Below are 15,915 nucleotides of genomic sequence, written 5' to 3'. Positions count from 1 at the left end.
AATTTTCGATATTCTTATGGACTGGTCTAATTATAATATTTTCAATAATACTAAAAATATATTATATAATGATATTTTTATACTGCATTGTGTTATAATTTTTATAGTGTGTTATAATTTTTTTTTATATATAATTAAAAACACGATAACAAATACAATTGATTTATACTATAGACGCGTCCATATGAATAAAAAAAGACTAAAGATATTCAAAATTTTCTAAAAAAATCATACAAAATACTACATTATAGTATTATTTCAGAATCAATGGCTTTACAGTAGAGTCCATAATATCTTCAAAACCTAAAAAACTATCTTATTTAGTTATCTACGTTAGTTACTATAATTATACTGTTAATTGAAACACTAATTTACATTAATACACTCTAAAAACTCATTAAGATATACAAATATTACCAATATTTTGAGTGTTTTAAATATTTATATACTTTTAAACTCAAATAAATTAAATCCTAATAGAACAAACTTTTAAACTCCGTATTGTATTTTTATACGGTTTGGAATTGCTAATATATCTAATCGGGAATGAATCCTCGTATATATTGCATGATTTCGACTCCCGACCCGTTAATCGGTTGGAATCCGATAACGATCAGATCCGATTCTATATTTAGGTCCCTTTGGTTCTCTCTTATGTTTGTCGGATTCGGATCTACTTGGATTCGACCCGGTAATGATACCTTGGTTCCCATGATGATGATGATGATGAGCTCGACGCCTCCTTTCTTTCACCTTGCGATTGCAGGCGACAAGTCGTTCTCCTCTCAGCTACCCCAAACAAATTATATATATATATATATATATATAGAGAGAGAGAGAGAGAAGCCGATTGCATCGTGAGAGATCTGAAGGAAGAACCCGATCGATGCATCGACTCCGCAATGGAGGGAAGACACTGACGAGATCTGCTCGACCGCGTCCACTGTTCTGATCTCGACGGAGGGTGAAGACGCAGAGCATCAGCAGCGATGCAGAGCCGGGGATCTGGTCCCCGCCCTCTCTCCCGAATCTCCTCCATCATGCTGTCGATGTTCGCCACCATGGCTACCTTCTATGTCGCCGGCCGGTCTGTTTCGCCTCTCCTTATCCATCTTTGAATCAATCTTAGGGTTTGAGTTTATTGCGGACTCGAAATGGGAGCTTGAATTAAAGCCCTGATCTTTCTTTGTACAGTCTTTGGCAGGACGCGCAGAATAGGGTTTATCTCATCAAAGAACTCGATCGAAGGACTGGGCAGGTTCTTATTCTCTTTCCTGCATATTAGATTGTGTTCTGACCTTTTGAATCTACGTCAGTTTCGTGAAAATGAGAATCATTGTGTTCAAAGTTTCGATTTTGGCTCATGGTATTAGATTTGAGGAAGCATGGGATTGATTATGCAAAAATTTCAGGGTCAGTCTGCTATTTCCGTCGACGAGACTCTGAAGTTAGTAGCCTGCAGGTGAGTTGCTTTTAGATTCTTGTTTCGGTTCAATGTGGCCCAAGTTAGAGAAGTAGGAAACCAAATTGTGCAGTGATTAAATGCATAGATTCTCTTGTTCAGGCACCAACAGAAGAAATTAGCTGCACTTGAGATGGAGCTTGCTGCGGCGAGACATGAAGGTTTTGTTGGGCAGTACTCTTCAGAGACCAATGGGACTTATTCTAGGAAAAGGCTGCTGGTTGTTATAGGAATAGTCACAGAATTTGGACGGAAAAAGCATAGGGATGCAGTTCGAAAATCGTGGCTGTCAACTGGTGCAGTACAAGCCCCTTTTTATTATTTTTGTAGTTTTTATTAAAGTAATGCATTGATTGGGAACATATCATTTGTTTTAGAGTTCATTTATCATGAAGTGGAGAAACCTACCTCCCTCATTAGTAAGTAATTGAACTTATTCATGCAAATGCTCACATAGAGACATGCTTATACTCCGGGACTATCCTTCAAGAAGTTGGTCATCTCAACTGAGTGCAATTTGGTGGTTGTGGTTAACTATATGTGATAAATTCTTAGATGTTCTGAGGTATAACATTTGGCTGTTAGGAAGGTTGTGCGAAGATTATTTTCAAAGGCTTTTGTGAAAAAAGGTTCAAGATACTTTTGTCTCGTTCAACATAAGGTTTTACTGTAGTATCATGTTAAGCTATTTAGTTATCGTGCCTTCTTTCTCCTAAGAAATTTCTGTTTCTTGGGTAACTCATGATGTTCTGCTCTTCTTGATTGTGCTTATCATAAAACTTATAAACCATCTCTTTTTTAATTTGCAATTACTTATAGCAATTCTGAACATTATGAGGGTGCTAGCTATCTTAGGGGTTTGTCAGATCATCGCAAGGTCTTGGAATCAAATCCCACCTACATCACTTAACTTTGCAGGAAAAAGAAAAATTCTGAACATTGTCACCTTTGTTGTCTCGAATAGACATACAAAGTAACTTTGACTTTCATAAAATCAGATGAAAACCTTTCTTCCAAGTTTATGTTTGATGGCATCCAATTGCATGGTGATAGTATTTCACAAACAGAATGTCCAACAATTTAACAATGGAGTATCAATTGAGCCATCTCTTCTAGGCATATCTCGTGAACATCCCTAGCTTTGTTGAGGATGGTGGGAACTCAACCTTTTCGAAGAGGATATCTCAAATAGTTGATAGTTTTGCTGATATATATGTACTTGTATGACATATTTATAAAGTATGAAGTGATAATGCCTACTTGTTTTCCTAGAAAAGAAAAAATACTAATGTTTTTTTAATTCTACATTGGAAGTAAAAAGCATTGTGTTCTTTTAATTCTACATTGGTGATGATGACTCTTTTGAATGCTTTGCCTCTCTGAGTACCGATCATCTTGCATTTTGTTCCCAGGTGCAGCAATGAAAAAATTGGAATCAGAAAAAGGTGTGGTAGCACGATTTGTAATAGGACGAAGGTAATTTTGGATGCATCAACAATGTAGGAACATCTTATTAGGTTTCTTATTCTTATTGGATCTTTTTTGCTTGTAGTGCAAATCAGGGAGATGGTTTGGACAGAGAGATTGATGATGAAAATAGTCAGACAAAGGACTTCATTGTTCTCGTATGTTTAACTTCATGTTGAATGTTTAGTCTTCATTTTTTTTTTTCTATTCTTGTTTGGGGATCTTTGCAGTATAAAAATAAATAAATGTTTTTTTTATTTTCCTAGTTACACTATACTTTTGACTCTTAGTACATTTCCTGCATGCCAAAATTCACCATATTATTGTTTTTTTGTATTTTTCAGTATAACTGAAATTGTTAAACAAGTTCCATTATATTATATTAGCACCAAATTTGAACTTGATGGAGAGAGCAGAAGAAAGAGAACAATAAGCTATAAGCATGTAACAGTTTGTTTTGGCTTGCTGCCTGTTGCCATATAAGGATCCCATGAGATTTAATGACATGGAGTGTACGATAGAATGGGAAGTGCTGGCCACATTCATTCACATCTTATACCCCTTGTTTACTGTATACCAGGTTTAATCACTAATATCACTTTAAGTATGTGTCATGTGATACTTGGTTTTGTGATATTAGGCCTAGAGACAGAGGTAGACCAGGGAGATCAAGGTTGATACAATTGTAAGATTGTTCCTTTGTGACTTAGGAGATCAGGGTATGAGTCAGGAAACCTACCAAAGGTAGGGCTGCGTACATCAGTGCCCCCCATACATCACATTGACGGGAGCCTCGTGCACTTGGGTATATCCTTTTTAGATCTAGAGACATAGGCAAGGATATTAGAAGGTACTGTAGTTGCAGCTTTTACTTCAATCAGCTCTGCAGTCAAACTATTTGCAGAGTTGTCATGATCAGGAGACCAACCTGGTTTCTGAGATGTGATTCAGCCATCCAGGTCTGGATCTGTATAAGGTTCATGGCTACAAGAGAAGCATTGTGATGTTGTTTGAGGTTTTAGATGTCAGTAGGACTGATATGCAACAGCCAATTTCAACCAGGTACTGGAATCGAAATGTATAGCTTGGTACCATTACAATTACCATTCATTTTTAATAATTTTATATTTTATTAAATGATAGGTACAGGTTGGTATATTGCCCGATTGATGTATTGGTACCATACCGGCCTAATAGTTTCCAAAATCAGTATCGGACTCGTATTTAAAACCTTGATATGAATCTTTATTATTGTTAAAAGTTTGTTACATCTGGATGGTTCTTATCCTTCTTTATTCTTATGGTTTCTCTTCTAAATTCTAACCTAATACTTCTCTGTCACCATTTTGTTTATCTGGCTTCATGCCTTGTTTATTATTTATTTTCTAATTTTATTTTGGTTCACAGTTTCTCAGTATAGTGTACTATTGGTTATGTAGTAATTAATATTACATAAATGGATATATTTTGAGCTATTTGAGTTTTCATGTGTTCTTTGACATTACTTTCTCAATCTTTCATAGGTGATCTCTAATTCTATTGCTACCTTAAGATTGCATAGAACAACACCATCTGCAGTATTTAGCTGAAAGTTCAGATGAAGTCTTATTAAAAACCTTTATTTTTTATTTTGAATTCCATGAAAACATTTTAATTTTCAACAGGATAATCATGTAGAAGCTTCAGAAGAAGGCCCAAAGAAGACAAAGCTGTTTTTAGTTTATGCTGCAGATACCTGGGATGCTGAGTTCTATGCTAAGGTTAATGATGATGTTTATGTTAATATTGGTATGTTTCTTCAATGGAGCATCAAATGATCTACCTTGATGTTATGTTTTGTTGAAACACTTTGAATTTATCAGTTTTAGTAACTTATAGGGAAAATTTTTTACGGTTGCTTAAAGTTTGTATCACATCTGCATTTGATTTGTTGTTCATGTTGTTTTGTCCAAGGAATTTGGTACCTGATTGACAGACATCCTCGGTTAATTCGTTGGCAGGAATTGTTATTATTATATTTGAAGTATTGAGATCCTTTATGAGTAGACTATGTGCTGCACTGAACTTTATTTTACTTGGCAAGAATTGTCATATGTAGTCATCTCTTTTTGGTTAATAGTTCAGTTGTGTGATATTTTACTTAAACATTTTCTTTTTCTAGCATAAATTTTAATATTGTTAAAAGAAGCATTGGTGAAATAGAATTAGCCACATGTTATCTTTTATTAGAGTTGTATGCTTGATGTGACTATGTTTCTCGAAGGTTAGTTTAATTAATCCTATCATGCTTTTATCAGATAGTCTTTTGTTTTTGAAGTAAATGGAGAAGTTTTTCTTTGCAAATCATAGCCTTATTTCAGCTACAATGTTCTCTAATTTTCCAGCTAGTGGCATCAACATGCTTGTGCCTTTGTTTTGTTTCGATTTGATTTCTGGGTCTGAAGGATACTACTAGAAAAGATAGAGGTAGCTTGGTGCAGTGGCATTCGTTGGAAGGGAATAGCAGTAATAGATGTGGGCTTTCATGTGTATCTTTATGGGGACGCTCCAATGTGACACCAAAGAATTTAATGAGACAGAATAGGCAAGTGTGCTTTGAGAACTAGCTAATTTGATATCCAGTATACTTTTACGACCTTTATGCTCTTTGTCCTTTTGATCTGAGATGTGGACACCTGAAGCATGGGCTTTTGTCACAAATTTGTTAGATGTTGCTTGCTATATGCTTTGGTTATACATCAGCTCCTTTTAGTTGCCTTCCAATCAAGGCTATCAGGCTAAAAGACACTTTTTGGATTCCCTGCCCACCTAGAATGCAATATTTAGCCCTGCTTTTGGCTTGCCTTCTGATTAATACCTCAGTGTGACCATGGGCTCAATAAACTTTCAGAGAACATGTGATGTCAACCATTTCCATTTGCAAATGGAAATTTTTGTACTTGTGTCATAAAACAAATGCTTGCTTCGACTTAAACAATTATCTTTCTACTAAATTACCTTAAGGTTCATTCAAAGCAAATCTAATTCTGTTTCTCTACTGAACTTTGGCTCAAGAACTTAATGTTCAAGAATCATTATAAAATTAACCATGTTGATGCTCAGAATAGCTGATGCTTAATTTGACATAAGTATCTTTCAACTACACTTTAATGCCTTAGAGTTCTCATTTCATGTTAGTTTTTGAAAAGAAAAGAGATCTCATTTCATCATAATTAAAGCTCATCCCTGCCTGTTCCTCTATTGGACCTGACATCTAATTCATAGTTTGCCAAATTCACATTGGGATTAGGATAGATTCATATTAATTTAATTGGAATCAGGAAAAAATATTCAATTTGGATCGATGAGATTGGGAACACCCATGAAATTGTTTTATATAATATTAAAAATTCTTGGAAGTAGCAAATCATTAGAGAAAATACAAAACAAAAATAATGGGGATTAATTTGTTAAAAAATATCTATGGGACATTTTTGTAAAATAAATATTAATCATATTATACAATAATATCACTGTAGTAAATAACTATTACATTATACAACGGGTGAAAGACTTGTCAACTTGCTGCTTGGGATATAAGGTAATGCAAAGACATAAGGAAAAGAGAGAGCACCTTTGGATTTGGGATTAACTTCAAATTCTATCACATATATATTCCGTGATAGGTTCCCTATATTTTAAATGGTTAAAGCTACCCTTTATCCTCCTCTTTCTTCTCCATATACCTTTGCTCCATGCCTTATGGTTGTTGATGATGGATAATTATGCCAATGGTGGTAAACACTAAACAGTAAATCCAATAGTTGTAAAAAAACAAGCACAACAGTAATAAAGTCTTGTCCTTTATTTTACAATCATATTTGTTTTTTTTTTTGTCTTTCCTCTAACTCATTTTCTCTATTCTTATACTCCTGCTCGTCCCCTCCTTTTTTGTGGTATATCAAATTGTCTAGAATTGCTAATATTAGGCAATTTTGGTTGATTCAAATCAATTCAAAGAACTATAAGGCTGAGAAGTCGATTAAACTTAGATTGGCCTTAGTTGATAATGTTAAAGATTGGGTGTATCAAAGTGGGATTAGTTGATACTTGATACCACAAACTATCTAATAGGAAAATTTGACCTTAATGTTTTAGTTGTTACCAACTAAAACCAAACTTTCTCCAAGATGTGGTGGGCAAAAGCACCCACTAGTCCAGATAAAGCTTTGTGGTCTGTGCTACCTCATGTGGAACTGCTTGTACTGTTGAAAAAGATTTTGGCAGAATAGTTTGTTCTTGTATTTAAATGGCATCCTAATGATGGTTGATTTTAGAACTTCTAATTTTTGCCTATCCTTTTTAGATTAAATTTTCATACTGAGTAAATCAGTCAGACATTCTTAAAAGAGAAATTGTCTGTATTAACTGCATTGGTGTGCCTATATGCTCATTATGGGACCTCTCAAAGCAATCAATAGGCAAATCTACCAAAAGTCTGAAGAAGTAAAGAAATTTTTTTTTTACTGGGAATTAAGTATCATCACCAAATGTCATCTGAATTGTTCTCATATTAATTGTACCTCTAATTAGCATATCATGGTTGCTATTATGTGTAACAAGTTCTAATGTTGGCTACAATAACAAATCTAATGCAATTGCTTGGTGGATGTGCCTCCTTTTCATTAATGATAATCTTTAAATCTTGTTATATTTAGATGCTTTGGGAACAATGCTTGCATCACACTTGGACAAGCCCCGTGTTTACATTGGTTGTATGAAATCTGGTGAAGTTTTCTCTGAGTTGTAAGTTTATTGGAACACAAGCACTTGGTGCTACTTTTTTAAAGATAGTCTTGATGCTTGATTATGTTCGCTAACTGCTTATTTTATGTCTAGGAGTCACAAGTGGTTTGAACCAGAGTGGTGGAAGTTTGGTGATGGAAAATCGTAAGTGATTCTTGTATTTCTTTCATATTTATGTTATGTTGAATGGTGCCTTATGTTCATCTGTATCAAGTTTTAATTTGTTTACACAGTTGTGTGGATAAAAATTTGCAACTAATCCTAGATCTGATTTATGACCCTGTTCGCCGATGGTTATCCGCTCAGCAGCTGCATGGTAGTTGCACTCTGTAGCTGTCAGTTAGAAATGAGAAAGGATATTAAACTTGGTTGTTGGCATAGTTATCAAAACTGAATTGGCTATCGATTGGGTCATTGGATCGCTGACTAGATTAGTGGGTCAATTGGTTGGACCACAAGTTTAATAAAAAATAATTATTAATTTTATTTTTTTATTTTCTCTTTCTAATTTTGTTTCTCTTCCTTTCTTTTCTTTTTTTCTGTTAGTTAAAGTTTTTCATGTTGGACTCATCAAATCTACATTAACTTTGAATTGCTTGTCACACAATGGAATGAAATAATTTAGACCCTGAGGCAATAAATAGGTGACAACCATGATTATTCAAGATCATCAAACAACAACATCAATAACAACAAAATCGTAAGTCTCAATTATTTGAGGTCGGCTATATGGATTTTTTGCCATCATTGAGATCTGTAAAAAGACATATGCTTAGTTAACTTTAGAATATTCACATCTTTATTTATAGTTTCTATTAAAGTTTTTTTTGCTATTCCTCTACATTTTCTCATACCACGAACATCAATCATTTCACTTTTTCTAGTTATCGCATCCTTAGATCTCCTAAGCATATGTCTATACCATCTTAAATGATTCTCTCTCATCTTATCTTCTATCGAAACAATACCTAGTTGTTCACTAATGAAAATATTCATTTTCTCATCTTTCCTAGTAACTCCACATATCTATCTCAACAATATAAAATTTTTGTATATGTTATTTCTTAATTGCCTAACACTCAGATCTATAAAATATTGTTGGTCTCACAACTGTCTTATAAAATCATCAAACTACTATAAGAGAATTGGAATCTTTTTACTATCATCACCAATCAATGGACATAAGTACAGAAAAAAAGGTGAACAGAGATTCCTGTCATTGTTCTTAGAATGCAGAAAACAGGGATGCATCACATTTAAAGTAAATTAGCCACTAGAAGTAAGTGGTGAAGCCTTTTAATGGATGATGAAGATGATCCATGCCATCTTACCTCTGTCCAGAGGAAACTTCGATTTATGCTGCATTTTGGCTTGTAACACCAGGATATGACTACCAGGAATATATGGAAAATTGCATGCATAGAAACCCATAAACTTGCCTTCAACATCTTCCAATGATTCATATCAAGAACCTCAAACTTCAATTTATGCTGCATTTTGGCTTGTAACACCAGGATATGACTACCAGGAATATATGGAAAATTGCATGCATAGAAAACCAATAAACTTGCCTTCAACATCTTCCAATGATTCAGATCAAGAACCTATCTTTCATTACATCTTACCCTATAAAAGAAGCTAGGAAATTCCTAGGGAAGAGATGCTGAACTAAAGTCTTTCCAAAGCAGTTCTGAAACCATATCTGTAGAGGTCTCCATATATGAAGTTCTAGCTAAGGTTCTCAATTTCGGTTTGTATCGGTGTACCGAGTACCGTACCGAGGCATACTGACGGTATACCCAAAAAGAACTGAAAAACCTCCAAAAATACATGGAGGTAACGGTCCTAAAATACCAGGGCATACGGATCGGTAAGCCTCGATAATAGTGGAAATCTGGGGCGTATCGATTGGTACACCTTGGTAACAGTCGAAATCCAAGGCGTACCGACAGGTATGCCTCTGTAACGGTCAAATTTCGATCATTGCTGCTCGGTACAGACCCTATATCACCCGATATAGGGTCAAAACATTGGTACCGCCCAGTAGAGGGCGGTTCGCGTACTGGTATCCTCTCGGACTGGTATGTACCGCCCGTACCAGGCAGTACACATCAAAATTGAGAACCCTGGTTCTGGGAAATATAAACAATACTTTCTTCTAAGTCTTTTTTCTTCTCTTCCCTCTTTACAAACTACTGCATTGATCGACTCTCCTCTTATGTCCTTCTCCTGCTTCTTTTTCCACTTAGTAAGGACACTATATGATTTCTAAACTCTTAAGGCGACTCAAAGGTTATGAAATTTATTCTATCCTATCTGAAGTTTCTGATCAATAGGTGATCCTTTCTGTATGTTTCTTGCTATATCATCTACTTGAAATACATTCTTCTTTTCTTCTACTAATCAACTGATGCTTGTGAATTTCATTGTTGGTATTGATTTCTGATGTCTTCTTTTAATGAGACCTGATCGTTTGTGGTTTGACATATCTATTCTGTTTTCTCATTGTATTTTGTCATGTTCATTTCTGTTACTGTTTATTTCTTCTGAATTTCGTTATATTTTTATTGTCTGTTTCTTCTTGCCGGGGTGCTCTTGTGGTTGGTGGGTGAGCTGTGGCTGCTTCTGTTGCTTTTCACTCATTTTCATTAACAATTGCAGAATATTGTCGGAGACTCTGAAATATGATCTCCCACCTTGCTCATTTAGTTTACAGATAAGCTTGACATAAATGTGCAAAGGTCCACTTGCCTCAAGGTCTGAATCTGCTGGATACATTCTGATGCTCGTCATTGTGTAAGCGGATGCCTTCAGGAATTGTGTTCATAGTCTTTAGTTGCATGATACGACCATGCGGAACCAGATATGCATTTGCAAATGGGCTTCAAGATAGATCTAATTGATATATTTTTTTTTTGGGTAACAGCTTTTCTACAATGGCATAGTTTCCACTATCTTTTTGTTCTCTGAACTGCAGCATGTTGGCATGTAGCAGTTGGGAAGGCCTTGACTGGTGACACTTAAAGTGTGTTGCATAGCCACTCAATTATGACCAACAAAAATTAGTTTCCCTTTAAAACATAATTGGAATATATGAAGTTAAATGTTTGGTAAAGTTAATGCTTGACTAAGTATTATGCAGAAATGACTTTTGTGCCTCAATAAATTTATCCTTGATATGAGCCATTCTGTGCTGCAATGTGGATTTTGCCACTTATGGTAGCATTGTTTTGTTATTTTCTTTTTATTTTCCATTGTGATTATGTTTTTTCTGATGTCACTAAATTTTGATTCATGTTGATTAACAGGTACTTCCGTCATGCTTCTGGTGAAATGTTTGTAGTCTCCAGAGCTGTTGCACAGTTTATTTCCATCAACAAGTATGTACATGGAAACTATCAAATATTCTCTCTTAGTATATTGATAAAATTGGCAATGATATATCCTCTATTTAGCAAAAGTCAGGCTTATTACAGTTGGAGTCAATCACCTATTTCTTTGAATGCTAGGTCTATTCTTCGCACATTTGCCCATGATGATGTCAGTGTTGGATCATGGATGATTGGTCTTGATGTTAAGCATGTTAACGAAGGAAAACTATGCTGCTCATCGTGGTCCTCAGGTTTGTCTCTGCATTAGATTTGTATCTTAGTTAACAGCATCCCTTTAATTGTCCTTGGAAATTGCACATGCTAGTTTCCGCCCTGATGCAGTAAAACTCTGGTGCCAGTCTACGGAACAAAACCTGTTGGGGCCAACCCGCAATAGCTTGCTCTTGCTTTAAAAAAACTCATCTTACTTCCATCAGCTTCGAGTAGCTAAGTTTTCTATGAACTTTGTTATCTTGCACTTGTCAGGAGCCGTATGTGCAGCTGCATGAAGATTCATGCCCTGAAGCCGTGTAGGAACAGTGTTAACTGGGAACATGAGGATGTCGAATCCGCTCAACCGGCAAAAAGACAAATGGCGCTGCAGCCACCACAAACAATTCTTTCCATCTTGAGAAGAGTTGGTCTTCCTTGCATAGGCGAATGAATTACTAGGGTTAGGGTTTCTTTGAAGATTGAGAGAACAGGGTCTTTTTTGGGTCCATGAAGCATCAGTGTATTTGTGCCCATCCATGAAGGACACTCACCATTCTTTTGGCAATTGAAATGTTCTTGTTCTTTTTGTCAGGAGATACCATGCGTTGCTTCCATTAGCGATATGGGGTGGTGGTCTGCGTGCTCTGCTTTGATGTGAAACTTAGTGGGCTCGACGATGAAGAGGGCGATATATAAGATATTTGATCATTGTTGACAATTGTTAGTTTGGTTTTTGATATATATATATATATATATATATATATATATATATATATAAAGAGAGGTCAAAGGTGGGAAAAGATTGTGTTGGAACAACTTCACATGATAATGCCATTCTTCACCTACCAAAAAACAAATGTGCAACTCTTTTATTATTATTATTATTATTATTATTATTATTATTATTATTATTATTATTATTATTATTATTATTATTATTATTGTTAACATCACATAAACAAATTAAGTCGACTTAATTCGTCTTTCTAAACTTATCACATTGAACAATTAAGCTCTTAATATAGATTACGAGGTAAAAGATCTCAAAGTGAAATCTGATTTAGAAAAAGATAAGCGACGAAAATGAGATTCGAATCAAAGTCTAAATGTCTTAGCAAGACCTCAATATTGACTTGAAAGGCTTGAGTTTTTCATGTTCTTTTGTGTAAATTAATTGATGTCAGAAGTGTGTTGGACAATATCTTTTGGATGTTTAAGTCTAAAAAAAATATATTCAATATGGGTTTGGAAGACCCTAATGGTGAGAGAGAAAAAAAGATTGCATCATAGCATAGCTAGAAGAACATCTATTTAAATCTTGGAATTCTAATTCGCTTGGGTCAGAGAAATATATTCTTCCTATCATTTTCGACTCAGAAAAGATCTTTCCACCTCGTTGGCCAGAATCATTTGCCGTCTCAATTATTGACTTCATTCTTCAAGTTGTTGGCAGGATTCAAGTTTTCCCATTCACTCCAATCGAGGTTAGCTCATTCCTATAAATATAACAAGCTCCCACTCGTTCTGACAACCTCATCGCTTTAAGGTTCCACCAGGCATTTATGGAAGAACAATGATCACCCTGGACTCTGTTGCTTTTCTTGCAAGTCCAGAAAAGTTCTGTTGTAAGGTCCAGGAAAGGTGATGAGATGATCCACCAAACTACTTGCTTCTATTGTGAGATACATAGCATCACAGAAATATTTGTTGATCCCACTTCCAGCTTTGTGTTTTATGTAAGTATGAAGAAAGTTCAAAGTCTATATAATCCACTGAGATTTCTAATGTCCATCCAAGACTTTTGTCTCTCCTTTTTGGTGTTGCTATCAACATCTAATCAGACATAAAAATTCTGCTATCTCAATTATTCCAATGAACTACATTGATCATTTAATGAAGTTAAGAGTATTTCATTTATTTATTGATAGTTTCAGTAAAATCCTTTTGGGTCTTCCTTCACTCACCATTATTAGTATTTTATCGAATATACAGGTAATTGTTCTCGCAAATAAAAACGATCAAGTAATTATATACCTCCCCGTTAACATTCTAATCTCGACAACACAATCTTCTAGTATACCATATATCTTAATTGCTCAACGTTGGATTAGTAGAGGATCGTCCCTCTAACATAAAAAATTTCATTTAAAATAAAAGGTATCATATTGATCAGCAAAAGACTATAAACTAAAGGAAATCAAATGAATGGATAACGACAATACTCTGGTCTTGGAGATGCAGTCCATTTGAACGGGTCTTGTTCTCGTCATCTAAATTGCCAAAACTCTGAAATGGACTGCCGCTTTTTCATGCATAGAATAATCCCCTATTCCCATTGTCAGATGAAATTGAGGTAAGCTTGATGCTGATTCAGCTCTTGTTTTTTTCTGCTGCTGAAACCCCAGCATCCATTTCAGATTAATGCTTCATCTATTCTATTCTTGTTCTTCTTGTTTCTAAAGTGATGCTATAGATTGAATCTGTCAAATGGTTCATGGAAGGTTGCTCACAGTCTAATTTTGAGTCAGAAAATAGCAGTCAAAATTGCATGAAGCTTGCTTGACCTGTAAACTCCAGTCCAAGTCAACTCATTTATGAATATAAAAGGTTCAGATTATAATGATAAATTCAATTAATTTCTAAGAAAGAAAATGTAATTGATGTAACTCTGTAGTAGTCTGATACACCAATCAACAGTCAACATCTTTACCAGCTGAATTGACTGATTTTTTCTTGAAAAAAGTTTATTAGATGAAGTCAAATATACCATCATGTTTTAGGAATCATACTTTGGTATTTGTATAAGCACAAAAGTTTGAATTCAAGCAAACTTTATTGATATCCTATTTCTTTCCATTTTTAGACTTCCATCAATCCAAATAGCAAAAGTGGACTTAAATAGTCCATAATTAATTATATATGGTTCTAAGTTTAAAAATCATTCTTATGAGTGGTCCAAAATTCACTTAAAGAGTATAATTAGAGTAATGATTCATCATTTCATAGAAGATGATGAATCGAGATGACTCCTCCTTTTGACGATCCACCATTTTATTAGGATGAATTCTTCTGATCATATAACACATTCTTATCTCGGACATTCCAAATTCTATAAAGTATAAACAATTAGAGCTCTTACGTTCAAAGCACCAAGTTCATTAAGATTGTTCTCTTCCTTGAGTCAAGTATCAACAACAAGCCGAGAAGATACAATTGTTTTCGACAAGTTGAGTGCTCAAGAAAAATATACATAATTGGTTAACAGTTGCACACGAGGAACATGTTTCTAAGTCCATATTGAGAATGTGACATACCATAAACTAATCACATTAAAATTCCAACTGCCATCATAAATAAGCTAGTTGAGTCATATACGCTCATTAAATTTAAGAATGTGGTTTTGATTTGTATAGGAAGATCAACTAATCCTTTATCTTCATACTAATACAATAAACATTACCGATTTGAATGGAGAAATCTTAGCGAAATTGCTCTTAGGCTCTCAAAAATGATCTCCAACATCCCTTCATGTCATTGCAAGCGAAAATATGGTAGCTATGATTCAAACAAAAGATTCTTTTGATTGGATGAGCTACTTTAGTTACATGTAGACTCCATCAATCCAAATGACAAGATTCATTTAATTCCCAATTATGGCTTTAATAATTTTGCACTGTCTAATGATCATTATTATTTATGTGGTCCAAATGCTAACTAATCCCACCTACCTTTAACCATCATGTTTCCCAACATTCGTCCAATAACGGGAACTATATATATATATATATATATATATATATATATACATATATATAGAGTATTGGCGACGCAAAGGCAATCGACGGCCAACCGTTGCCTCTTCCTACTATTAAGGAACGGACAATCGAGACGCGTGCACCCAAATCATCACCAGGGCCCACAGCGCTGGGTGCGTCTGAAGTGGTGGTGGTGGTGGCCCACAAACAGCGGTGGTTGGGGTCGTTGAGTCACCGGTGGGTGCGCCGCCGAACCAAATGCGACGCACGACTCGCACGACCGAGTCAACCATGCCACGTGGCGCGACGTCCGAGCACGGCACGCCTCCCACAACATTTCCCCGTAACGGTTTTCTTATTTTAATTTTTACAAAAATAATAATAATGAATTCACCGATGAAATAATATTAATAATCAGACACAATTTAAATCCAAACTCTTATATTTATTAGGAGATCGATGATAGAAATAAAATATAATTTGATATTAATAAATTGTGGGATGATGGAGTTTGTATATACTATATACATTGATCTTTTCGAAAGTTTCTTAAAATTCATATTTACCTTTACGTATACACACATATATCCTTCCAATTAGTATTCCTTACATGTAAATCTTAATACAATTAATCATAACTATCATTAGCTAGTTTCTATTAATGTTAAATTAATCATTTAATCGTTAAATCAGGGAGATTAATCTTGCAAGGGAGCGACGCCGTCAAGAATCGTGCCGGGTGGAAGCAGCAGGTTCCGTCAAGTAGCGGTTCATGGTTACTGCTGCTCCGTTATCGTTGCGTCTGTAGCGGACGTGAAATCTCACGGTCGAGAAGAGTAGAATTTGTGGAGAAGAAGAAGAA

The 15,915-nt window shown here is 35.0% G+C and overlaps 1 protein-coding gene across 1 annotated transcript; it reads left to right on the top strand.

The window, feature by feature from the left end:
• The first annotated feature begins 804 nt into the window (after nt 1–804).
• On the top strand, nt 805–11,892 carry LOC103980392 (hydroxyproline O-galactosyltransferase HPGT1). Its single transcript, XM_009396785.3, has 12 exons — nt 805–1,087; nt 1,195–1,258; nt 1,413–1,462; nt 1,565–1,758; nt 2,875–2,938; nt 3,015–3,087; nt 4,594–4,717; nt 7,627–7,714; nt 7,808–7,858; nt 11,023–11,094; nt 11,224–11,336; nt 11,572–11,892. Exons 1-12 carry the CDS (start codon nt 990–992, stop codon nt 11,592–11,594), a joined length of 1,014 nt encoding a protein of 337 aa, XP_009395060.1. The 5' UTR covers nt 805–989; the 3' UTR covers nt 11,595–11,892.
• The last annotated feature ends 4,023 nt before the right edge of the window (nt 11,893–15,915 follow it).

This window comes from Musa acuminata, chromosome BXJ2-4 (assembly GCF_036884655.1).
Source record: "Musa acuminata AAA Group cultivar baxijiao chromosome BXJ2-4, Cavendish_Baxijiao_AAA, whole genome shotgun sequence".
NCBI lineage: Eukaryota > Viridiplantae > Streptophyta > Magnoliopsida > Zingiberales > Musaceae > Musa > Musa acuminata.
The sequence above is the reverse complement of the archived record's forward strand: the minus strand, read 5'-3'. Positions and strand labels throughout refer to the sequence as shown.